Raw genomic sequence first — 26,865 nt, 5'->3', positions numbered from 1 at the left:
GAACGCTAATTGCATGCAAATACATGTAAACAAGGGTCTCCCGTATTCATCCCTCATGATCAGTGGGCAGCGGGCAGCACGGTATCAGTGTTGAGAGCCCGGCACCGTATAGTAACTGCTGCACTGCCTGCACAGCACAGCAGGAGGATTCATCATGCTCAGCCCAGCCGTCAGTGTAACTCGGTTCAGATCTGGCCAGTTCCAGAAAGGATAGGTCGGGAAAGGACCCTTGCAGAATCAAAGAGGAAGCAAGATGCGCCCCCTGCACACAGCACAACTGCAAATCATCTGAGCTGAGCCTGCTTGACACTGCCAGCCCTGGATGAGTCAGTCGGAGCTCAGAGGAGGACCAGCAGAGAGAGTCTGTCTGACTGATCATGTCCAGGACAATTCCTGCACTGTTGTGATAGCAGAGCCTGCCTGCCAGGAGCCAGCCCTTAATCGCTTGGATGGAGCACCAGATGACCAAGGCAAGCAAAAGTCTTTTTTGAGGACACTGCCAGGTATCCGGGCGGGTTTTTCCAGCTTGCCCGTTTGTCTGGATTTGCAAACGGACGAACGGGCAGGCTGATGAGCAGGCGGGCCTCAGGGTGTCCTATCCTCCCCTCCTTTACCTTATTGTAGTGCCATGGTGGTCTAGTGGCCTCTTCGGGGCAGGAAAGAGCCCCCTGTTTTCCATCTGGCGCAGCTGCAAACTTGTCTTGCTCCTGGCACTGCTTCAAAATGGCTGCTGAGAGTTCAAGTGGCGAGAGGTAAAGCTCTTTGATTTTTTGGATAAACATCATCTGCTGCATTGCTACCAATCAGGATTTCGTAATTGCCACAGTTGAGACTATTCTGACTGTTCTAACGGCCTTTGTTCTACTATTCAGCATGGCGACATTTCCATTCTGATTTCCCTTGACCTGATGGCAGCCTTTAATACCATGGATCACACTCTTCTTCTTTCTAGGCTCTCCCTTATGGCTATATCTGGGACAGTTTATCATTGGTTTTCTTCTTTATTTTCTCGTACCTTCTCAGTCGCCTTTCAGGATTCTGTTGCAGACACTTTCTCTATTCCTTCCTCAGGGCTCTGCCTTGGCCACACTCTTGTTCAATATATTTCTTAGTCCCTTAGCTACCCTGGTTCAAGACAAGTCTGCATGCTTGATGACATTATGATAGTTTTCCCTACTGACTCTTTATCCCCAGACCTCACCAAGTTAAAGCACGTCCTCTCACAAATTTTCGTTGGTTGGAAGAAAATCGGCTTACACTTAATCTTAATAAGATGGTGGCTATTTGGATTACAGGGAAGCCTGTAGCTCTCTCACTTTCACCTCAGATTAATAGTCAACCAATCAACCTGGTCTCTTCTCAAAGATACCATGATATTATACTGGACCAAGAACTATCCTTCAAAGAACTGACTGCTTCATTAACTAAGGTTGCCTTTTTTTATTATTTGTGTCAGTTTCATATTATTCGACCATTTCTTGATAAATCATCTCAAGAAATGTTTCTTTATGCTTTTGTAATTTCTCGACTGGATTACTGCAATGCTGTTTACGCTGGTCTTCCAGCAACTTCCCTGTGACACAAACTGTTCAGAATATAGCCCTTTGAGTTCTTGCTCACTCCAAGCATTTTGAGCATATAACGCCCCTTTTTGTTCTTTACCATTGGCTCCCTATAGCTTTCGTATTCAGTTTAAAATCTTGACCCTTGCTTTCAAAGCACTTCATGCTGGTACCTCCTCGTATTTGGCAACTCTTATCACTTCTTATGCCCCTCCTAAACTTCTTCGATCCTTGAATGACCAAGATTTTAGTATTCCTTCACCTAGTACTATCTTCCTTGATCAGACGTGGAAAAGTGCTTTTTCCTACTTAGTCCCATCCCTGTGGAATGTGTTGCTGCTCTTTGTGTGACTGGAACTTTCCTATTTCAAATTTCATACTGCCCTTACAACATACCTTTTTCAAAAGGCATTTAGTGATTTTTTACCGACCTGTGGTGATGTGTTGAGAATCCACTGACTCACTTATATATGTGTGTGTTTGTGTGTGGGGGTGGGTTTTTTTCTCTCTCTAAAATGAGTGTGGTCTTTTCTATGATCTTTGGTGTTCCTTTTCATATTCTATTTTCGAATTATTTGTAATTTAATTGTGAACCACCCTGTGATATTCTCAAGAAGGGTGGTAGAGAAAGTTGAAATAAACCATAAGAACATAAGAGTAGCCATACTGGGTCAGACCAGTGGTCCATCTAGCCCAGTATCCTGTTTCCAAACAGTGGCCAAGCCAGGTCAGGTCACAAGTACCTGGCAGAAACCCAATTAGTAGCAACATTCCATCCTACCAATCCTGGGGCAAGCAGTTGCTTCCCCATGTCTGTCTCAATAGCAAACTATGGACTTTTCCTCCAGGAACCTGTGCAAACCTTCTTTAAACCCAGACATACTAACCGCTGTTAAGAGTTCCAGAGCTTAACTATTCGTTGAGTGAAAAAATATTTCCTTCTATTTGTTTTAAAAGTATTTCCATGTAACTTCCGTGAGTGTCCCCTAGTCTTTGTACTTTTGGAACAAGTAAAAAATTAATTTACTTCTATTTGTTCTACACCACTCAAGATTTTATAGACCTCAATCATATTTTCCCTAATCTATCTCTTTTCCAAGTTGAATAGCCCTAGCCTCTTTACCCTTTCCTCATATGGGAGGAGTTCCATCCCCTTTATCATTTTGGTCGCTCTTCTTTGAACCTTGTCTAATTCCGCTATATCTTTTTTGCGATATGGTGACCAGAACTGAACGCAAGACTCAAGGTGCAGTGGCACCATGGAGCGATACAGAGGCATTATAGTATTTTCGGTCTTATTCACCATCCCTTTCCTAATAATTCCTAGTATCCTTTTTGCTTTTCTTGGCCACCGCATGATTAGGATCTATGTAGTGGACCAGCTCTACATCATCATTCGCAAAGTAGTAGTTGTTTAGTCCCACAGACTGAATAAAAATGGCCAAGGGGTTAATAAATATATTGAACAGTAAAGCATAGGGAATACCACAATTTAACTGATGAATAGCAGAAATAGTAGAGCCAAAAGAAATGTATGTGATCTAGAATCCATGTTGGAGGAGAACCAACTGTATATTTTAAATGTTTGCCCACACAATGCCCAGATCCCACCTTGAAATCTGTGCATGTTCTGGATATACACATATAAATGGTGGCTTTTCTAAAATCGCTGCTTACACATGCAAATCCATTTACATGTGTAATCTAGCTTTGCACAAACATAAATGCCATCTAACCCTTCTAAAATGCCCTATGTACCAAGGATGGCAAACCTTGTGAACTCCCTCCCCCCCCCCCAAAAAAAAAAAAGAAATAATGAATCTCACAGAGTTGGGGAGGGCAGGAAGATCTAATATTCCACCCTCACTTTCTGCCTGTCATTGCTTCTCCGTGACAAATCAGTTTATAAAAGAAAGACATCTGTAACTCATCAAGAAAATAATTTACTTATACATATCTTATCTTTCAAAAACAACTGCGATTTGGCAGGGGCTCAGCAATATCATCAGAGAATGAGAAACTGCATTTTAATAAGTTTCTAGAAGGCAGGCACTCCTGTTTTAAACCAGTCACATTTTATAACATTTATTCCTTAAGTTAAATGTAGAACATTCATTGTATCTCAACCATTCTCTTCAAGTCTGACACCCAGTCTTGAGGATCCGCATCCTTCTCTTCGAAGTCCCTGGAAAACATTGTTGAAAGTCCTGTTAGTCAAAGTAGTGTACCATGACATCTCACATTCTCCTCATTCTTTACTAATTACACAATCCTCACTCAGCAAAAGATGGGAGAGTCCTGAAGAGAGTAGATCAAGTAGCTATGCAATTAGTGTCTCATTTTGTAAAGCTATTTCCTCAGGTAAAGTCTGTTTTATATGCAGAAAAAAGTGTTTATAAAACTGCATAATGGCTTATCTATGGAAAAAATATACACATGGAGAGTCCGCACCTACTTTATGTATTGGAATTTATTTATTTATTGGGATTTAATAACCGCCTTTATGAAGAGATTCACCCATGCACTTGCATTCCCAGAGTACCGTAAGACTACAACTATAGGCTGCAGCAGCCATTTTGTAGGAGTGAGTAGGCTGCACTCCTGCTTCAAAAGACTTTTAGGCTACCGGGAGAAGCTTCTGGTAGGGCTGCTCAGCTTGGGGGGAGGGCAGAGAGGGAGAGTAGGGAGAGGAGTACAGATAAGATTCTGGCTATGACTCAGAAGCTATGTGGGTGCTGATGAGTACTCAGTACCGGTACCTGCATAGCAGTCCTATCTACCCACTTAGTTATGTGGGCATCGGCACTGAATATCACCCTAGGACCACCCCCCGAGCCCCTTTTCTAATGACCAGATTTTACTTGGCTGGTGAGTACTGATGTATATCGGCACTGCCCAGTTAAATGCTGATGAACACAATGTAAGTGGGCAAGGGGCATTGCCTGTCCACTTAAAATACTTTAAATATTGACCCCATTGTTTATACAGAATAGTGTGTCCCATGCTGACGACATGAGCACAGTTAAAGAGCTCAATGTGTCCCACTAAACTCCAAGAAAGGAAAAACAAAAATACTGAGTACATAAAAGTTAATCACAGGGCAGATCTGATGTCCAGAACAGCAACAGGTAAAGTAATCATAACAGCAGTGTTATTTTCTATAGAATAGTGTCCCATGTTGTGGTGACTATAAACTCACTACCAAATAAATTTTACAGCAGAGTAATAGGGTAGAAGTTAAACATTTTCATTAGCACCCAAGCTTTCTTAAAAGCATGAAAAAATGTTTTTCAGTTTTCCTCATTTTGCCTCTATTTTCTACATACTTAGTTAACTTTTAGGTTTCGATTTTTTTTTTTTTTGCTTCCTTTGCTGACTTTTCACAGCCTGAATATTAAAGCAATTTAAGCAGGAAGGAGAGGCTCCTGCCCACTTAACTTGTGTTCAGCGGGGTGGGCAGGCAATATTGCTAAATACTGGTACTAATTGGCCAACTTGGAGCCAGGCCGGAGAGGGGCGTCATGAGGTTGGTCAGGGGAGGGCCAGAAGTTCTACAGGTGCCGACATAGCTAAGCTGTTAGATAGAACAGCACAAAATGCATCTCTATTATGGAAGCCCCTGCCCACATCCCAAAACCCACCCTTCCCCACCCGGACTTCTCCATAACCCCTCCACCACCAGGACTTATCTTGGGAAATCCCTGGTATCTAGTAGGATGGAGCTAGAGCGATTCCCTTTCCAATCCTGCCCCATCAACTCCGGCTCTGAAAATGGAGGTACCCCTAGTGCACTTGTTCAGAACCCTTATTTTATCATCCTCACCTTAATATTCCCTTATCTCTTGTTTGTCCTGTTTGTCTGTCCTAATTAGAATGTAAGCTCTGTCGAGCAGGGACTGTCTCTTCATGTTCAAGTGTACAGCGCTACGTACGTCTAGTAGCGCTATAGAAATGATAAGTAGTAGTAGTAGTAGTAGTGCCAGTCTTGTTGTACAACTGGTTAGGGTGCTGACCCTCAACATTATTACTGCAAGACTAACACTAGGGGCACCATTTTCAGAGCCAGGTCCAATGAGGCAGGAACAGAAAGGGGACTGCTTCAGCCACATTCCACTAAATCTCTCCTGGGTAAATCCCAGTGGTGAAGAGGGGTTATGGAGTGGTTGAGGTGGTCGAGGTGGAGGCAGGAAAGAGTGCATTTTAGGTTGTGGGTGGGGCTTCTACTATGGTGAGGGATTGGAGAGTTTAGGATCCAGGTGATTGAAGAGATGGACTCTAACAGGATTGGAGGCAGCCAAAGAGTTAACATAAAATTCAAAAATCTAGCCGTTTCCTCCAGGTGACCACTGCTGGTGGAATATTGACCAGTAAGCATTTTATTTTGCCTTTCTGTACTCTCCCCTTCCCTCCTTTTAGTACCTAAAGTGTCTGGTAACAGTATACACTGAAGTAGTACTTGGAAGTTGCCATATTTCAAGGGAAGATACCATGCTGTTACTCACATGCACTGTAAGTACAAAACAAAAACCCTCCAGTCTCTGTTCCAGCAGCTTGATTTGGCACTTACGTGTCCTCTTCATCGGACCTTGGCTCAAATCTCTCTGGATCAATGGCAGGGTCTTCTTCACCACTATCTGTCTCATCTGGTGCTTTGGTATCAGCAGAAAGTGGACCTTTCAAGCAATCACCAGAGCCTTTGCAGAACAACAGGAAAACAACATTAACATCCTCAAAGGAAAACCTGGAAAATGCTCTTAAGACATCGTCAAAACTTAGGAGACAGTCGATTTTTCTTTCATCCCTTCGTTGTGTAATTAATTCTAATGAAATCTGAAATTGTTCAGATATGTCTAAGCTCAGTGAACTTGGCAGCCAAACGGTTAAAACAAAATGTAAAAATCTAGTGGTTTCTTCCAGCCTTTCAGCCCGAAGTGTATCTCATTCTCACTCTTGTTTTGTTCAGTTCTGTCCTTCTACGAACTGGGGGAATGGCAAAAGTCAAACTTCATGCATTATTTACACAACTCACTAATCTCTCCCTCAAAGAAGCTTCTCTGATCTTATCACCCAACTCCAGACTACCTCTCCTTCAGGAAGCAGGTGAAAGCATGCCTCTTCTACCAAGCCTTTAGTACATGTGGCGACTGACTATCCACTTTCTCCGTACCTGAGCTAGCTTGCTGCAAACTCTGAAACTTTGTTCCTCATATCTGTGCTTGCCCCCTTATCTATGTATTTTGATATCTATGTATTTTGATGTCTTTTCTATGATCTTTGGTGTTCCTTTTCATATTCTATTTTCGAATTATTTGTAATTTAATTGTGAACCACCCTGTGATATCCTCAAGAAAGGTGGTAGAGAAAGTTGAAATAAACCATAAGAACATAAGAGTAGCCATACTGGGTCAGACCAGTGGTCCATCTAGCCCAGTAAGTCAACATGGATTTAGCCAAGGGAAGTCTTCCCTCACCAATAATTAAAATAACTAAAAATAACCTAATTATATGTGTAGAATTTGACACCACTGTCAGGAGAATTTGGCACCACTGTCAGGAATGGTTAAGTCAATGAAAATTGATGATGCTACAGCAGGGGCGTATCTGGACTTCGGTGGGAGGGGGGCCAGAGCCAGAGTGAGGGGGCACATTTTAGCCCCCCCCCTGGCGCCACCGACCCCCCCCCCCCCCGCCATTGCCGGAACCCCCTCCCGCCAACAACCTTCTCCACCCCCTCCCGCCGCCAACCCTCCTCCGCCGCCATCGCCTACCTTTGCTGGCGGGGACCCCAACCCCCGCCAGCCGAGGTCCTTCCGTTGCAAAGCTGGCGGGGGACCCCAACCCCCACCAGCCGAGGTCCTTCCGTTGCAAAGCTGGCGGGGGACCCCAACCCCCGCCAGCCGAGGTCCTCTCTTCCATTGCAGCAAAGCTTCCTTCAGTTTCAAATTCTGAGTCTGACGTCCAGACTCAGAACAGGAAGCTTTGCTGCAACGGAAGAGAGGGGGGTTGGGGTCCCCCGCCAGCAAAGATAGGCAACGGCGGGTTGGCGGTGGGGGTGGAGAGGGTCGTCGGCAGGGGGGTCCAGGGCCAAATCTATGGGGGCCCAGGCCCCCGTGGCCCCACGCAGATACGCGCCTATGCTACAGTCATAATGCCACAATACCTAAATCAGCTGGCTCAGATTTTCTATTCAAATCTTCTAAAATACACTGGCCGATATTCAAAGCGATTTAGCTGGCCGTTCATCAGTTAAATCACTTGGGGGTCCTTTTACTAAGGTCCGCCGAAAAATGGCCTGTGCTGTTCTAGACATGTGTATTGGACGTGCACAGGTCCATTTTTCAGCACTCCTGCAAAAAAGGCTTTTTTTTTTAATGGCCAAAAATGGACATGCGGCAAAATTAAAATTGGCGCACATTCATTTTGGGCCTGATACCTTACCGCCAGCAATTCACTTAGTGGTAAGGTCTCACATGTTAACCGGGCAGTAATTGTCAGTGTGCATACAATATATTTTCCAGCGCGCATACAAGACAGGCATAAAAAATGAGATTACTGCCCGGGCCATGCGGTAGCTGGGCGGTAGTTCCAAATTAGCGTGCGTTGGGCGCGCATAGGCACCTACGCGGGTTAGCTGCTAATTTTCTGCAGTACTTAACCAACCATGTTAAAATGGTCGATGGTCTTCGTCATAAAGTGTATGAGGATGGATTTATCTCAATAGGTACACTTTGGAAGAAAGGTGGGAAAGGGGCGATATGATAGAGATGTTTAAATACCTCCATGGCATAAATACACAGGAGGTGAGTCTCTTTCAATTGAAAGGAAGCTCTGGAATGAGGGTGAAAGAGGATAGACTCAAGTAACCTGAGGAACTTCTTCACAGAAAGGGTGGTGAATTCGTGGAACAGCCTCGCAGTGGAGGTGGTGGAGACGAACACTGTATCCAAATTCAAGAAAGGTTGGAATAAGTATATAAGATCTCTAAAAGAGAGAAAAGGATAGAAGATGGCATGGATGGACAGGCTGGATAGGCCATATGGGCTTTATCTGCCTTTGTTTTTCTATGTTTGTATGTTTTTATCCCACTCTGACAGTCATACTCTCCTGTTCCTACCATGAGTACCGTCCTCAGTAGAGCTGCTACCGTTTTGGGCTCTGCAGAGCTCACAGCATTTTAGAGCTTCAGTGATCAAGATCAAGTTCAATTTATTTGTTATACTGCAAACTTTCAAAATAAAAATCTAAGGGGGTCTTTTACGTAGGTGCGCTGGCATTTTTAGCGCGCATTAAAAATAGGCAAGCGCTAAACGCTAAAGACGCCAATGTATTCCTATGGGTGTCTTTGGCGTTTAGCGCATGCCTATTTTTGATGCGCGCTAAAAACACCAGCACACCTGCATAAAAGACCTAAGCTTTTACAATGTATAAATTAATTAGGGGAGAAGAAAGGGGGCAACACAAAATAGCATAACACAGATTGGAATACAAGAGGGAAACGGGAGAAGGAAAGGTTACTATCATGAAAAAGAGGGAAAAACAAGGGAGGGAAGGAACAATAGGAAGCTGGCTGCTGTCTACTCGCTTGGTAAGCTGAGAAACACAGGAAAAGTTTCCGAAATCAGGCATCAGTAGAATGAAAAGCCAGAGAGAAATAATAAGCTCCTGTGCTGTTTTTGGAAGTTGTGTTCTTGTGAGAACGGCACAGAAGTAAAGGCACCACAGAGATCAAACTCACTGAGAGGTACATGGAGCCAGAAGCAGCAGTAGGTATATCAGGGATAGTGGAAAATGGATGAGCAAATGAGTAAGTATCGGAGCAGGAATAAGACAGAACAAGGAAAGAGAGGATGGAGATAATGACAGAGTGCTTGGGATGGGCCAGAATGGGGTGCAGAATTTTGTCAAACTTCCCAAGCCTCGTCTCTCTCAGTTTAATTTACGTAACAGCAAAAATGTTACTAACATGCACTATCACATTAGCATATGCTAAACCAGTAATGCGCATTATTTTATCGACCTAGTTAATAATAATAATGTGCATTAATGATAGTACGTTAGTAACTGTAGTAACAACATAGATATTTTTAAAACACTGACAAACAGAAGTAATTTTCATTTTCTCCACAGTTTGCTCCTAAGTTTCCAGAAATCACAGGTCAGTGCCTGAAGCACAACAGTGAAGCATCACAAAGGGCTCAATTTATTCTGCTTTACCCACACAGATCCTTCCAGAGATCCTTACTAAAGCGGACCCTAAATGAAAATGCCTAAACTCTCTTAGTATAGCGTTCCTTAGGATAAACTTACTAAGTACTATCTCTTTTCAATCCTAAGTTACTAACTTCAAACTCTGTGTTTTTCTATATGCTTTTATTACGGAGGAAAAAGCCTCAACAGCCTTTTTTCTAAGTAATAAGGTACCGTAGGAATAGTACAGAAATGACGTCATACCACACAACATATGAAAGGAGGAGAGGAAGTAATAGGACACTTCCGGTAGAACGGACTATTGAGCAGTGAGGTACGTTAAGCAAACTCAATATGTGGCAAATGAGAAAAATTATTGATTGTAAGTTGTATTGCTGTTGACAGAGAATCGCCAGTATCATGGACCCTGAAGCAGGAAGTGTATGGAACACCAAAACCTGGACCAGAGTCGGCCGTGGCATAGTAAGACTGAGTGACAAGAGAAACGAGAGTACACGGAAGCAGCAATAAATCAAATATAAAGATACTAGTAAAAAAGGCCCATTTCTGACTCAAATGAAACGGGCGCTAGCAAGGTTTCCTCGGAGTGTGTATGTTTGAGAGAGTGTGTGTGAGAGAGACAGAGTGAATGTGCGAGTGTGTGTGTGTGTGTGACATAGAGTGAGACTGTCTGTGTGAGAGTGTGTGTGAGAATGAGAGTGGGCGTCAGTGGCAGGGGCCCCCTCTCCCTCCCAGGGTTTCCCCTTCTCCCTCCGCCATTCAGGGTCGTCGTGTCCCCTCTCCCTCCGCCATTCAGGGTCCGTCCGTCCCTCCCTCCCTCCCACATTCTGGGTCCCACCCTCCCACGTTCAGGGTCCCTCCCACCTCCCCCCCCCCCCATCCATCCCTTCCTTCCAACCCCCTCCATCTCCTTTTAAAAAGATTGCTGTGACTAGAGCCTTCATCCAAAAAGAAATAGTTCTGAAAATGAAGGCAAAAGAGATTTTGAACCATAGTCTCCTAAACTGAATATTCCCGTCACATGCATATTATAAAGCTCGATCCTTATAACGCCTACCTGTTAACGCTGCTCCTCGCACTCCACATTGTCATTCCGCAGCTCCTTCGGCAGTGGCGGGAGCCGCAAATGTTCTCTCCCGCCGCTGCTACTGTTGTCTTTGCAACTGGAGTGCCTGCCCCACAGCCATTTAGGCTGCCTGTTTGGAGCTCCAAGTGTCTCGGTCATCCCCTCCCTCCCCTCTTCCAAATGCTCCCTCCCTGCTTCCTTTATTTTCGGCCGGCACTCTGTTCCTTTCGCCCCTCCTCCGTCTCTGGCATTGTACGTGATGTCCGCCTGGGAGGGGGGGGCGATGCATGTGCAGAACAGCTGAGCTACACCCCAAGTTGTTGAAGAGAGGGAGGGAGGAGGAGGAGGTGGAGGGTGGTGTTCCAAGGTCGGAGAAGAGAGGTAGGTTTGCGAGTGCGTTTTGGGGAGGAGGGTGGGTGAGGGTGGCTGTGGCCGGTTGATGTGGTCCTCTGGCGACTTGGGATGTGCGATGGATTTTACGCGGGGGGGTTGTCGCATCTGTGTGTGTGTGTGGGTTAATCCGTTGTTACCGGCAATGTTGATGCCCCTTTCCTTTCTTCGTTTGAAGACGTTTTTGTGCTTTGGCGTTTTTTTTTTTTTTTTACTGTGTTGGAGTTTGCTGGCGCTAGTATGGTTTGATTGGGCACTGTCGCTGCTGACGCTCCTGGAAGTGGGAGACGTCATCGTGTCAGGAGATGGATACAGAAGCACGAATGCTTCAGTGTTTTTGTCCACGCTGACAGCTTCAGAACGTTGGAGGTGCTTTTTATTATATAGGAAGTGGTTTTTTTGACCTTCAATGTGGACAATAGTCTGGTTAAAAATAGACTGTGAATAAAAAGTAGGAGTAAAGGAGGTTTTTTGAGCCTATGATGACAGCAAGTACTCCAACATAACAGTAGCTATATAGTTGAGCTCTGGGAGTCTGTTGAGGCTTTTTCCTCCGTAATAAAAGCATATAGAAGAACACAGAGTTTGAAGTTAGTAACTTAGGACTGAAAAGAGACAGTACCTAAATGAAAATGAACAAGAAAATCTGGACAAAGATATCACACATCTTCAGTGATCATTAAGCATAACAGACACAAGTCTGCAGGTTTGAACTATAGCACTCTACCTAAAAAAAGCTTTGGGACAACTATTTTCTTCAACATCTGCCCAACAGTGAGCTGTTCAATAAACTAAATCACTCTGGCGCTACACCAGCTTTCTGCTCAGCAGACTGAATACATGTTTGCAGATGAGGTATGCTAGAGTCTCTGTTCTGGATGAATTTTTGAGGGAGTGGAGGAAATGTTATGACAGTTTGAGTGAAGCTCATAGGTCACATCTAATTGATCGAGGATTTCTTCTGGAGTGGGGAGGGAGGGGGAACAAGTGGTTTAAACAGAGGAAAATGCACCAAATAAGAACCCAAGGTTATGGAATGGGTTTTGTTGGAAAGATGACTAATTGTACCATTGGATGATATTTGTTCTTTAAGCTATCAATAAACAACAGCAAAGTCTATCCATCCTTTGGGATTTTATTCATAAGACTCTGGACTTGCAAGTGAACATGCTTGAATATTTACCTGGTTTATACACAGTGTAGGTCTGAAACGCCAAGCTAATGTCTGCATTCTCCAATATGTTCAGCAAGGTTTCTGGGGGCTCCCGGACCCAACGCCTCCGGGCCTTTTCTTCACCGTACTTTCTAATGCAGCTACCTAAATAACACATTTGTGAATCAGCAGCACATTGACACATATATTAATATTAATCAAATGGCCATACAAAATGTAACCTTTCACCATAATGACAAACTGGAAACCATGGCGTTCTACATCCAAAATGTTTACTTATAAGCCTCTTACAACAAGTATTATCTCAGAACTCATGCGCTGGCAGGTTCTTCCTTTTTTGTGCAGGCATTGTACAATAGGAATCAACAATTTTTACGCCTTTGAATCCTGTCCACAGATGTCAGATCTGATATCTTACATTTACAGATGTTACAAATGTCTTAAAATCTTATTTAGCAAGGTTTAAAAAAAGGTTTGGATGGCTTCCTAAAGGAAACGTCCATAGACCATTATTAAAATGGACTTGGAGAACATCCACTGCTTATTTCTAATATAAGCAGCATAAAATGTATTGTACTGTTTTGGGATCTTGCCAAGTACTTGTGACCTGGATTGACCACTGCTGGAAACAGAATGCTGGGCTTCATGGACCTTCAGTCTGTCCCAGTATGGCAATACTTATGTACAAGATTAGGGCTTTGTTTTTCTTTTTGCGTTATCTTTTAAAGGGGAGAGGGTTATTTAAAAATTAAGATCAGGTCTATGGAAATGCAGGTATAGTATAGAGGCGATGTTATTCATTTGTGATGTGTTTTTTCCTTGTTTGTGAATTTATTTGAAAATTTCTCCTCCTTTCCAGATTATGGAGGCTAGGACTAACAATGATGCCTAATTTGCTCATCTCAAATTTAAAAAAAAAGAGAATAGACCTAGCAGAGACATCGATACCCATTTTACTCATTCTAGTTATAACACACTGAAAAGAGGCTCTCCAGCTTATTTTCGAAAGAGAAAGACGCCCATATTTCGACCCAAATCGGGAGATGGGCGCCTTTCTCTCATGGGCGCCCAAATCGGTATAATCAAAAGCCGATTTTGGGCGCCTCCAACTGCATTCTGTTGCGGGAACGAACAAAGTTGACGGGGGGGTGTCGGAAGCGTGGTGAAGGCAGGACTGGGGCGTGTTTATCGGCCGAGGAGAGATGGGCGCGCTCGGCCGATAATGGAAAAAAGAAGGGCGGCAGTAGCGAGAATTTGGGCCACTTTTTTGGACCCTTTTCTTCACGAACAAGTCCCCAAAAAGTGCCCCAACTGCCCAGATGACCACCAGAGGGAATCAGGGATGACCTCCCATGACTCCCCCAGTGGTCACTAAACCCCTCCCAACAAAAAAAAAGAAATTTAAAAACTTTTTTTTCCAGCCTCTACGCCAGCCTCAAATGTCACAGTTCCATCACAGCAGTATGCAGGTCCCTGGAGCAGTTGGTAGTGGGTGCAGTGGACTTCAGGCAGGTGGGCCCAGGCCCATCCCCCCCTACCTGTTACTCTTGTGCTGGTAAATGGGAGCCCTCCAAACCACCCCCAAAACCCACTGTACCCACATCTAGGTGCTCCCCTTCACCCATAAGTGCTATGGTAATGGTGTAGAGTTGTGGGGAGTGGGTTTTGGGGGGGAATTGGGGGTCTCAGCACCCAAGGTAAGGGAGCTATGGACTTGGGAGGTATTTTTTTTTTTTTACTTTTTACAAGTGCCCCGGCGTGTGGGGAGGAACTGTGCACTACGAATCCTGGCCCCTCCCACGACCAAATGCCTTGGAGTTGTTCGTTTTTGAGCTGGGCGGCTTCGATTTCCATTATCGCTGAAAACCGATACCGCCCAGCTCAAATCCGCCCAAATCCGATGCAATTTCCTAGCACCAACCGTATTATCGAAACAAAAGATGGACGCCCATCTTTTTCGAAAATACGGTATGTCCCGCCCCTTCACGGACCCGTCCTCGGAGATAGTCACCCATGGAGATGGGCGTCCACGTTCGATTATGCCCCTCTCTGACACGTGAGCTGGGTTAAGTTTTCTGGTTTCAGAATTTTACAAGCAGGACTACAGGGTTCAGAGTGCTGTGGGGATTTCTGTATTTTGGCTGTGTTTTTTTTTTTTTACACTGACATGGGATCGACTTCCTGTACTCTGTAACCAGTTTCCAAGTGTTTGCTCTAATAAACATAGATCACACTGGCTTGCTTGTATTGATATCTGCTTTTAACAGTACACTAAGCAATCCCTCCACCCTATATTTACTAGACATCAAGGGGTCCTTTTACTAAGATGCACTGAAAAATGGCCTGCGGTAGTGTAGGCGCGCAGTTTGGGCGCACGCAGATCCATTTTTCAGCGTTCCTGTAAAAAAAAGCCATTTTAAAATTTTAGCCGAAAATGGATGTGCAGCAAAACCAAAATTGGCGTGCATCCATTTTGGGTCTGAGAGCTTACCGCCAGCCATTGACTTAGCGGTAAGGTCTCACGCGTTAACCGGGCGGCAATGACCTACACGTGCAGAATGCCACTTGACGCGTGTCAGAAAATAAAAGTTATTTTTCAGACGCGCGTCAAAAATGAAATTACCGCAAGGGCCACGCAGTAGTCGTGCGGTAACTCCAAATTGATGCACGTTGGTTGCGTGTAGGCGCCTACGCAGCTTAGTAAAAGGGCCCCCTAGTGATTCCTTCCCAATGATGGCTCAGTAGAAGATCTAATGGTTTCAATATCTAATCGTCCATTTTGACAGTGGAGCAATATGCGAAGGAGTGACTGTGGATTGCTCCTGCCCCAATTACACCACTAGACCACCAGCAAGTGTAAGTCAGGTTCGGGGAGGGCTAAGGGTGGGTGAGTGGGTGGATGGCAGGCACTTGGGGTGGGGGAATGTCCAGTTTGGGCCAAAGCCGAGCAATGAATTTCAATCACAGATTCTTTTTCGGACAAAAAAAACAACAACCCTGTTTCGGTAACCCTCTAATATTATCCAGTTATCTTTAAATCAGAGATTCAACCTGTTATGTAGACTGCAAAATGTGGATCAAGCCATTTTTATCTGCAGACAGCCTGTCGACTATGGGTTTCTGTTTGGACAACAAAGCAGACATTTTACACTGGGAAAATACTGTAGAATTTAAACCATTTGGTCCCAAACTTCTGCATATGTCATTATAAAAATCAACATAACTGGCTGCCACAGGCAGCTCAGGGCCTTGGATTCTACCAGGGGTAACAGATCTTCACAGCTGAGTGAGTGCTTCACTCTGTATCAGTAGGGAAAATGTTACTGAAAGAGGAACACTCTACCTTAACGCTGCCAGGATATACAAGAGAACAAAACCTTAAATAGCAAGCACGCACAGTTTTGAAGAAAGCGTCTACCTACTTCAGAAAAGTTAAGCTGAAACTATATGAGCACGTGCCGTCATGCTTCCAGTAATATCTCAGGATGTGCTGCATGGCTCCCTACTTTATGGTGAATTTTGTTTTTCTTTTTTGGTTCCACCAGTACTTTAGATACAGTACAAAAAATTTAAAGCCTAATATCGGTAGGTGTTGGAGTCAGACAGTAGAAAAATAGATGAGTCGGACAGTCGAAGACTTGGTGTACAGACTCCGCAGCCCTGGGTTCCAATATATTATTACCTGTTGGTGTCTCCTCACTGTCTTCCTCCTCCTCTGCTGTGCTGGATGCAAGAAGAGAAGCATTTTGCAGAACATTCAAAACTGTGCTGGGAGGCTCCCTGTCCCAGTGTTGCTTTCTAGGTCCTGGGACATTTGTGTCTTTTGCAGAAGTCTCCCTGTCTTTTCAGACAAATAAAATGATTAGCCAGTCTTAGTGCTGTACAAAAAAAATGTATATGCTTTCATAAGTTTCCCTCCATATCAGTACGTCAAGCCCCCTCCCTGCCCATCTTCAAGTCTCTGTTAAAGCCCACCTCTTCAATGCTGCCTTCGGCACCTAACTCTTACCTTCAGGATATCCGGACTGCCCCAAATTGACTGCCCCCATCGTATCGTCTACTCACTTGTCCTTTAGATTGTAAGCTCTTAGAGCAGGGCCTGTCCTTTTATGTTAAATTGTACAGCGCTGGGTAACCCTAGTAGCGCTTTAGAAATGTTAAGTAGTAGTAGTAGTAGTAGTAAAGGGAAGCATTACCATGCTGCTTCTAAACATGCTTCAAACAATCAGCGTTGGACTTTGCAAATATGTCTAAGTTCTGGAAACATGGGGTTTTGGGATTCTAGGAACAGGAAGGCTGATTTCCCTGAATCTTAACTTCAATGTTCTTGATACCCCAATAAACAGAAATATTTAAAAAGAAAATAAAGCCATTTAATAGCAGTACATGTGCAGACTATCCATGAAATATTTAGTGGACAGTCAGAACCCGCCCTTAGAAACACTACTTCTTTCTGAAATCTTGCAGGGTGAACCTGCCGGTCCTAGAAATGTTGGGGACCCTGAACTTTAGAGTACCACCCCCAAAACATTCAGAAATGTTTATTTCTAACTCTGCATAGACTACGGAACCAAAAGGGTCTCTAAAACAAAGAATATGATAGCTTGAAATGAAAAGTAATAAAACAGATGGGAGAGAAAGGTGCCAAGAGGCTGGAGTCACACTCGTTTCCCCTCATTTTAGACTATTTTTAAACTGTCATCTTTATTCAGTATTAAACCAATATGAAAACAATCCAATCAAACAAGTATATCCATACAAAAATACCCAATTCCTTCCAACCATCCACCGCGCCCCCTCCCCCCAGATCACCCACCTAACTCACTGCACCAAAATCTAGAGGCATGTACAAGCAAAAAACACAGGTAAAAACTTCAGGAAAAAATTAAACACAGTAAAGAAGATTAGCGGGCCCTTTTACTAAGCTGCGTAAGCGTCTACGCACGCCAAAATGGAGTTACCACCCAGCTACCATGTGGCTCTTGCGGTAATTTCATTTCTGGCGCACATCCGATACGTGTGTCCAAAAAATATTTTTTATTTTCGAACGTGCATATCAGACACGTGCCAAGTAGCATTTGACGCGCATAGGTCATTACCGCCTGGCTACCGTGTGAGTCTTTACCGCTAGGTCAATGACTGGCGGTAAGGTCTCAGACCCAAAATGGACGCGTGGCAATTTTCATTTTGCCGCATGTCCAATTTCATCAAAAATTTTAAAAAGGCCTTTTCTACAGGCGCACTGAAAAATGGATCGGCGCGCACCCAAAACCCGTGACTATACTACCGCAAGCCATTTTTCAGTGCGCCTTTATAAAAGGACCCCTAGTAGTCATCTGGGGGGGGGGGGGGGCGGAAGAAGGAATAAAAGTCACCTCCAACCACCATCAGTTCATAAGATCCATAGATACAGGCTCCCATAGCTGCTCGTATTGTTTCCGTCCTCTCAGAAAGGACATGATCTTATCATGTCTCCTCAGCTCCCCACAAACAGCAAACCAGCTTCCCACTGAAGCGACTACAGTCGCCCTTCCAAGAGTGGACCAGCGTCATCTTAGCCGCCAGGAGATTTTAAACTATGAAAGCAGGTCATTTGTCTTCTGCTGACATAAATGTTACATGGGGAACTAAACAAAGTGTGGGGTACATGTATTCTGCAAAGTACTGAGCCTGGCCTCACCATGTTTTTGGAAACTTTTATAGACATGTTCTGTTTTGTCACTCCCTGACTGGGCAAGGCAAAGTAGAATAAAAACCTTCTGAAAGTTACACATAAATGATCAATGCCAGCCATGCTGGTACGTATTCAACAGGGAATGTCTGTGGAAGAAGAAAGGATAAGTACAACTGCAAAAGGTCCTTTTTAGCCTGAATCTAAAACAGGATGCCAATTTCAGCAAGAGAGAATTATATAAAGGACTGTCTAGTTGAGGGAAACAGAGAACATGGTGATATGAAAGGAAAAAGAAGACCAAGCAAATCAGAATCTCTCTCTCTCTCTCATATACACATTAGTTTATGGCAGTGGTTCTCAACCTCTTTTCTGTCAGGACACACCTGATGGATGATGCTCACATATGTGACATACTACACACATGACCCTCTGGGACCATTTGTCTGACACAGTATGGAAGCTCTTATGAATTCCTCTTGTTTTTTGGCTACAATAGTTTTTTCTCCGAGTTGGAGTTGTTTTCTATTGTGGCCTGTTTCAGAGGATTGATGAAACCTGTGATAAAAGCTGCTTAAGGGAAGACCATCTTTGTAGGCGTCCCTGGCAGTTAAGGTTTCCTTTCTTTAATAAGTGATTTACAGGCAATTTCCTTGGTTAATGCTGAGGGTAAATTAAGCAGTATTGGTTTCATATTATATTTTTGCTCTTCAGTATTTTTTGATTTTTGAGTTCTTATGAATGAAACGTAAACATGCTCTGCATCCATAAAAACCCTATCTTCCCCCAATCACAGGTGCAGATCAGAACTAGTGCATTTCTCCACGGAAGTTACCATAAAAAAAATTATGCATGCATGATGATGGTTACATGATGTCATATCAGTGCCTAGTGAAGGCACTTCCTGTGAAAAAGTCTGGAAGATTCTAGGATCCTAGATGGCCCGCATAGACATCATTCAAGTTTGCCAAGCTAAAACGAACCATCTGAAGTTTTCAGCTGTCTAGAAGTCTGAAAATATTTCTATTGCAGTATGCTGATGGTCCGTTCATATCCTGATGAAGCGATGCAAGTTTGTTCATGAAAAGGGCCTTGTTGGCAGAACGGGATCATGAGTTATAATTTTGATTGACTTCTGAGGAAGTGTATCATGATACAATGAATAAGATAAGTTTTTCATGTAAAATATTGAAAGTACTGAACATGCAGGAACTCTAAGAGGGTAGCAGTATCTTGGACAATTATATAGAAATATGAATCTTTTAAAAAGGTTAAAAATCCAATAAAATATTTTTCATAATAATATTTTTCTGTAATAAAGTGGAAGATGGCCAGAGGTGGGAGGTTTTTTTATGCCTACGATAGAATAAAAATAGAACGCTAGCCATGCATATTTCAGTTCCAAGGCTTTTTCCTCTACTACTGTTCCTTCTGCTTTGTCTGCACCATTTGTAGGTTACTTATGAGTGTGTTTGTTTTGGTTCTGAAAATATTTCTAGCCAGAGAACTTCATGGAGTGAAGTATGCAGGGTCTCTAAAATGTCCTCTGGGATGCTGCAGATAATTAAGTGCTCAAGCACAGGTCATTTGGGTCAGCTAAAAAATTAATTTCATTAAGCTCAACCTTCTTCAGCTATGTGAATGAATGCAACTTTAAGTTAGCTATCACAAACATGATTCTTCTCTGTTGCAATCATTGGCCCACTGAAGATAGCATTAATTGTTTCTAAGAGACTCATAAAAGCTGTATTACCCTTTTTCACTTGAATTTTGTCCTTTTGTCCTCTGAATTCCTTTTTCACTTGTTGTTCTATCTCAACTGTGATCTAAAACAGAGACAAAAGTTTTACAACAATGTGGCACAAATTACTGATGAAAGTCACAGCTGGAGATGGAAATATTATTCTGATCCCATATATTGTTTCAGCTTTCATATCCCTATTGTGCCTGGTGTTTATTTATATTTTAAAATGTGCTTGTTAACCATAGCACCTGCAGGGAGATAGATAGATAGATAGATAGATAGATAGATAGATAGATAGATAGATAGATAGATAGATAGATAGATAGATAGATAGATAGATAATTTGCTTTGTGTATTGAATTGGCTGTGGTTCTATTACTGGCTATTAACCTATTTCTCTGAAATGTGCTGTATCTTCTTAAGTTATAGTGATAACATGTTTGTGACATGCTAGATCAAAGAGAATGTTGCATCCTGAACAGATGGAATGGACCAGTGTGCCTTCCTTCATCATGTCTCTGATTTGGAGGACCCGCCTTGAGAAACATGAAAGTTCTAGCAGCTCTTGGTCCTAAGCCAACTGGACTTTTTTTAAATAGTTGTGATACCTTACTAAGGGCCAAACTAGGCCTAATCCAAGATGCTATACAGTACAGGAGTTTTGGAGACTATAGATCCCACCTTTTGATCTGGATTATTTCAGTACCTGGGATTTAAAATCCTGTAATGTCCTGTCTCAAACACAACTTATATCGCTTGACAGGAAGGGGAAACTTGGTCTTATCTGTTAATTCCATTCCTTGATTCTTGTTAGACCAATTCAGATCAATGGTTATGTCCTCCTACCAGCAGATGGAGGCAGAGAAGCTGAGCTCTTCCCGTGGTATAAAGAGTGATGTAGTCTGAAACTTGTCAGCATACCAATGCCAATGAAAAACAAGTTACACACAAAATTTTGGAAACCCCTTTAAGAGAACCGTCTGCTGATCTGTAATAAACAAAAAGAAAAACTTGGGGTTCTAAGAGCTGAGAGAACAGTCGAATGCCAAAAAGGATTATCCGAGTAACACAGTCTTCAAGGAACTGGCTACTTGTTTTGTTTCATGGGCCATGCAAGAGAGAAGCAGCCACTAAGTCCTCTCTGGTGCACTGGATAAGGTGGCAATAGAGGCAGTGTATACTCTCAACTAGAGGATAGTTCCTGTGGGGCTTCAAGCTCATTCGAAAATAGCTCAAACAACCCTCTGGGCAGAGATTCCTACAAACATCAGCTTATAAAGCATCCAAGCTGTATCCGATTTCCCCTCCTCAAAGAATGCCAGAAATGTACATCAACTGATTCTCATGATGGAAACCAAATCAGCCATGACTCATAAATAGAGATTCCTACACAAAAGGGCCTGCAACTCAAACACTCACCTAGCCAAGCAACAAAAATCACCTTCAAGGAAAGATCCTTGAGAGAAGCCTGCCACAGGGGCTCAAAAGGCAGATTAGCCAGGACATTGAGGACTAAAATAAGGTCCTTCTGCAGTAGCACAACCTGTATTAGTAGACAAATATGCTTCATGCCCTGAAAGAAACACACAGCATCCGTCTGAGCCACAAAGCAAAAGCTATTCGCTTTAGCTTTGAAAAAAAACACAGAGCTGCAACTTCAACCTTGAGGGAGTTGAGAGCCAAACCCTTATCAAGATCTCTTTGCAAAAGCCCAGAAAGGAGACCATCTCTGCACACTATGGAAATACTCCTTGTTCTGAACACCAATGCTCAAAAATCCAAACACATGGACACATGGCAAGGATGTAAAACTTCTGTGAGCCTTCATCAAGATAACAATGACTGACGCCAAATACACCTTACATTTCAAGTACTGCCTCTCAAGGGCCAGGTCATAAGCCAGAAGGGGCCCAGATCTTCCAGCACAACTAGATCCTGAACCAGGATGGTTGGGCCCCTTGACTACAAGGCTGCATGCTCTTCCAGCAGACAAATCAGATCTGTGTACCAAGGATGGCCAGTCCAGAGCCACTAAACTTATTAGAAACAGGTGTTTTGCCCTCTCTACAGGGCTTGACCAATTAGAGGCCACAGCAGAAACACACCCAGGGGCTCTCGATCTGGCCAGGGTTTTGATCCCTGCTGATATAAGCACCTTTCTACGGCTGAAGAAGAGAGGGCATTTCACATTCCTGTTTGTTGCCATTAAATTGAAGAGTGTGGACCCTTATTGTTCCACCAGGAGCTAAAAGGCTGAGGGATTCAGCTCCCAATCTTCTGGGTCCAGAGAATGTCTGCTGAAAAAAATTTGCCTGAAAAATTCTCAACCAACATTGTGAACTGATAAAAATCACAAGATTGAGCTCTGCTCAGATGCAAATCCAGCGGATCTCCTGCAGCATTCCAACACTTCAGGTCTTGCCCTACTTGCTGAGGCATACCACTGCAGTCACTTTGTTGGAAATCACCCAAATCACCTTTCCTTACAACAGCAGAAGGAATCATGGTAGAGCTAAGTGAATGGCGTTCACCACCAAGCAGTTGAGAGTCCATGATGCCTCTTACATCAACCAATGCTCCTGCACAATCAGTCCTGGCAATGGGCCTCCCAACCCATAGGCTTGCATTATATTGGAGGTTCATAGGTACTCCTTTTAGAAGGTAGGCTGGTAGGTTCCACCAAGCTAGATGATCCCTTAGGGATGATGAAAACAGGAGCTGGACCTTGAATTTCTGTGACTGGAGAGATCAACGTGACATAACAGCCATAGAACAGCCATACTATGTCAGACTGATGGTTCATCTAACCCAGTATCTTGCTTCCAGCCGTGGCCAATCAAGGTCACAAGTACTTTGCAGAATCCCATATAGTAGCAAGTCTCAATGCTACTGATCCCAGGGATAAGTAGTGGCTTTCCCTATGTCTATAAGGCCCACTGGAGTGGTCTCATGTGTGCCCTCACCCTTGGGTCCATGGAGTGATTCCTGGGTGCCAGAGACAACATTGGTCAAGGGACTGTACTTCAAGCCCATGGAGTGTACCCTGGGGAGCCAAGCCTACATTGAAGAAATCCTGCTGTACCAGTTCCAGGCTTCACCCTTCTTATACCAGTGTTGTCACTGGAAGAGTTCAGCTTCCCTCTGCTGGTAAGGGGACATAACTTGTTAGTTTGGTTTGGTCTAGAGGATGAAAATGAACTTTTGATTTTCAGAGCTATGAAAATTATTTATATGAACCACATTCTTTCAAAATGTTCATTTACACATGCCTAGATTTTAGAAATTACAAATAAATTAAAAGAATCTCATTACACACAAAGGGGTGGGGGTACTTTTATATAGTGCACCAAAAGTTAGGCACCAATCAGGCACCTAACTTTTGGAAGTTAGTGGTAATTAAGCACCAAAACGGGGGAACAACTGCACTGAAGCTCCATAGTACCTTAAGGAGCTATTCTGTAACTGGGTGCCTAACAGGCTCATTTTCGAAAGAGAAGGACGCCCATCTTTCGACACAAATCGGAAGATGGGCGTCCTTCTCACAGGGTCGCCCAAATTGGTATAATCAAAAGCTGATTTTGGATGTCCCCAACTGCTTTCCATCGCAGGGACGACCAAAGTTCCCGGGGGCGTGTTGGAGGCGTAGCGAAGGCAGGGCTTGGGCGTGCCTAACACATGGGCGTCCTCGACCCATAATGGAAAAAAAATGGGCGTCCCTGACGAGCACTTGGATGACTTTACCTGGTCCTGTTTTTCTTACTACCAAGGCACAAAAAGGTGCCCGAACTGACCAGATGACCACCGGAGAGAATCGGGGATGACCTCCCCTTACTCCCCCAGTGGTCACTAACCCCCTCCCACCCTAAAAAAAATCTGTAATAATATTTTGTACCAGCCTCTATGCCAGCCTCAAATGTCATAGTCAGGTCCATCACAGCAGTATGCAGGTCCCTGGAGCAGTTTTAGTGGTTGCAGTGCACTTCAGGCAGGCGGACCCAGGCCCATCCCCCCCTCCGTTACGTTTGTGGTGGTAAATGTGAGCCCTCCAAAACCCACTGTACCCACATCTAGGTGCCCCTCCTTCATCCGTAAGGGCTATAGTAGTGGTGTACAGCACACAAGGTAAGGGAGCTATGTACCTGGCAGCAATTTATGAAGTCCACTGCAGTGCCCCCTAGGGTGCCCAGCTGGTGTCCTGGCATGTCAGGGGGACCAATGCACTATGAATGCTGGCTCCTCCCACGACCAAAGGGCTTGCATTTGATCGTTTCTGAGATGGGCGTCCTTGGTTTCCATTATCGCCGAAAATCAGAAACGACCAAGTCCAGGGATGACCATCTCTAAAGGACAACCTAAATGTCAAGATTTGGGCGTCCTCGACCATATTATCGAAATGAAAGATGGACGTTCATCTTGTTTCGATAATATGGGTTTCCCCGCCCCTCCATTGGGTCGTTTTGCGAGGACGTCCTCAGCAAAACTTGGGCGTCCCTTTCGATTATGCCCCTCCATGTGTTCTAGCAGGTAACTGCAAATGGGGTATTTACATGGGAGTTCCACTATTTCAGCACGTGTTTTATTGAATACTGTCAGGCGTCTAACTGCTGCATTTAGGTGCTCACATTTACATTTGCCAGAGAGCAAGCATACGTGACAGTGCCTAAATTTGCTGTTACAGAATGCTAGTTTAGCGCCCAGATTTCAGGTGCCCTTTACAGATTTACCCCCAAAATGTACAGTACATATTCTCATTACTTGTGGTTCTGTAAAGAAATAGCTTTCATCACCCCAGCCAAATACAGCCTCTCTTTACTGATCAATCATTATACTTGATGGTAAACATATTGGGCTAAATTCAGTATATGGCACTCAAATTTAGGCACCAAAAAAATGAGAACTAAGCCCTATGCTGTAAATGGTGCTTCAAGTTGGGCACTGTTTATAGAATAGCGCTTAGTGCCTTGATCCACGCCCTATTTTGGGCACAAGGATTTACACCCACTGAAACCTGCAGTAAATCTAAACTAGGCATTCAAATTCTAGGAATGCCCCTGATTTGCCCATGCCCCTCCCATGGCCACACCCCTTTCAGATTGCACGTAAAAATTTACATACGCATCTTTATAGAATCCTGACTAAGAAGATGTGCATGTAAATTCAATTTGTTGCCAATCAGCACCAATAATTGTTATGCCCGATTATTGGCACTAATTGGCTTGCGCAGATGCCCAAATTTGCACACACAATTTTGAACGCTATATATAGAATTTGGGGAACTATCGGGACATTTTGGCTTTTCTAGGTTGATCTTGGTCACATACCTCCCAAAACAAAAATTAAATCAAAGCATTTCCAGCACATGTAAAAAGCAGCTGGTTTTTACTTTTCCCCCTAGACAGGTTTTCCTGCTGAAAGTTTTGTGCTCCAAGTTTGGCAGTTCATATTGCCAGCCACTATGTCTAGTAGGTTATTTTATACCTGGCTGTAGGGTTGTGAAGAATGGGAGGGATGAGTCAAAAACACATTTATTATTATTTTTCCTAGAAGTATGTGTTGTGTATTCTTGTCAGTTTTATAATGAATGGTATGTGTTATTACCTATTACACACTGTAGTTCCTTTTTTTTCTTCCTATTTTATTGTTTGTGATTTTTTAGAAGTATAAACTGCTTTGCTCTGCCTGCCAGTTAAAGCAGTATAGTAAGTTTTGAATAAATAAATACATTTATTTGGATATTACTCACACCTTTTTCAGTAGTAGCTCAAGGTGAGTTATATTCAGGTACACTAGGTATTTCCCTGTACCTGGAGGGCTCACAATCTAATTTTGAACCTGAGGCAATGGAAGGTTAAGTGACCTGCCCAAGATCACAAGAAGCAACAGTGGGATTTGAACCGGGCACTCCTGGATGTCAAGTCTGGTGCTCTAACTAGGCTACTCCTTCACATCCAAACTATACAGCCAAATTTATATACATACTCAGCAAGTGCTCTCAGTCAATAAGCCCATTATTTTTTTTAAAGTGGTAGAGTTTATTTAGGATGATAGGCCCATTAGGAGCATTTCAACCTACTGAACCCTTTGAGGTTATTAAGAAAAGTACAAATCATTAGCTTAAAGCAGGGGGATCTCAACCCAGTCCTTGGGAAACAGATAGCCAGTCAGATTTTCAGGATATCACAATGAATATGCATGAGATAAATGTCATAGGAGCCAACTTTTCAAAATGATTGGGAGTGTTAACCCAATGGAGACTACTCTTTCCTAGACATAGTCAAGGAGTTTGCTCAATATTGGGGGTGCCCAAGCATCTACAAAGCCAGCTCCTCATACATATTGTGCGTATCCTGAAAACCTGACTGGTTACGTGTGTCCTGAGGTCTGGGTTGAGAACCCCTGGTTAAAGGAAACTTTGCACAAATAGACAGCTGTGATCATCTCTGTGGCTCCATACATAGGAAGAAGCCCAACATTTTGCTGAACATGGCATCAGCAATTAAGGGGCTTGGGGGGAGGGGCAGTGAGATTGTTCCCTCCCTCCAATCAAAAACGTTTCTGCTGCTCCCTGATCCCATACCTCTGCTGGCATGCATCTTCGGATGAGCCTTGCTAAGTGGCCTCGGGTGAGGATTGTGGTCACTGAAGGACGGTGCTTAGGACTTCTCTTGAACATCTGTTTCATGAGGTAGTGCAGCTCATAGGAGTACTGTGCTGGAAGTGGGCTGTAGGAGCCCTGACAAATCTTAAGAATGAGATTCTTCCAACCATTTGCCTGGAACTAAACAGGAAAATCGATTTAAAAGCATCTAAAGGAAAGGCCAGAAGATGGGGACAGTTCACTTGTTTATTCTCCATGTTACTATGCATAAGGACCTGTGTTATTCCTTTTCATCAACTTATCTGAATATAGAGCATTAAACTTAACAGGCCTGATATTCTAAGTTTACATGTTAAATGCAGAACAAAGCCATTTTTTTAAAATGCACTAACATTATGGAGAGAATTCTATAAATTGTGCCGGAAAGATCTGGCTAAACTAGTATTCTGCAA

At 43.5% G+C, this 26,865-nt stretch overlaps 1 protein-coding gene across 4 annotated transcripts in view; it reads right to left on the bottom strand.

Annotated features, from left to right (window-relative positions):
• Window positions 1-3,485: 3,485 nt before the first annotated feature.
• Window positions 3,486-26,865, bottom strand: part of NEK3 (NIMA related kinase 3) — a 54,993-nt gene continuing 31,613 nt past the window's right edge. For all 4 annotated transcript variants that reach the window (XM_030199406.1, XM_030199407.1, XM_030199408.1 and 1 more), the window contains 6 exons: window positions 26,393-26,593; window positions 19,825-19,897; window positions 16,083-16,241; window positions 12,410-12,544; window positions 6,130-6,256; window positions 3,486-3,747 (listed from right to left, as the gene is read on the bottom strand). In XM_030199406.1, coding sequence (XP_030055266.1) covers window positions 3,675-3,747; window positions 6,130-6,256; window positions 12,410-12,544; window positions 16,083-16,241; window positions 19,825-19,897; window positions 26,393-26,593 — 768 coding nt within the window. In that variant the 3' untranslated portion in view covers window positions 3,486-3,674. The remainder of the gene's footprint in view (window positions 3,748-6,129; window positions 6,257-12,409; window positions 12,545-16,082; window positions 16,242-19,824; window positions 19,898-26,392; window positions 26,594-26,865) is intronic.

This window comes from Microcaecilia unicolor, chromosome 4 (genome assembly GCF_901765095.1).
Source record: "Microcaecilia unicolor chromosome 4, aMicUni1.1, whole genome shotgun sequence".
Lineage (NCBI taxonomy): Eukaryota > Metazoa > Chordata > Amphibia > Gymnophiona > Siphonopidae > Microcaecilia > Microcaecilia unicolor.
The sequence above is the reverse complement of the archived record's forward strand: the minus strand, read 5'-3'. Positions and strand labels throughout refer to the sequence as shown.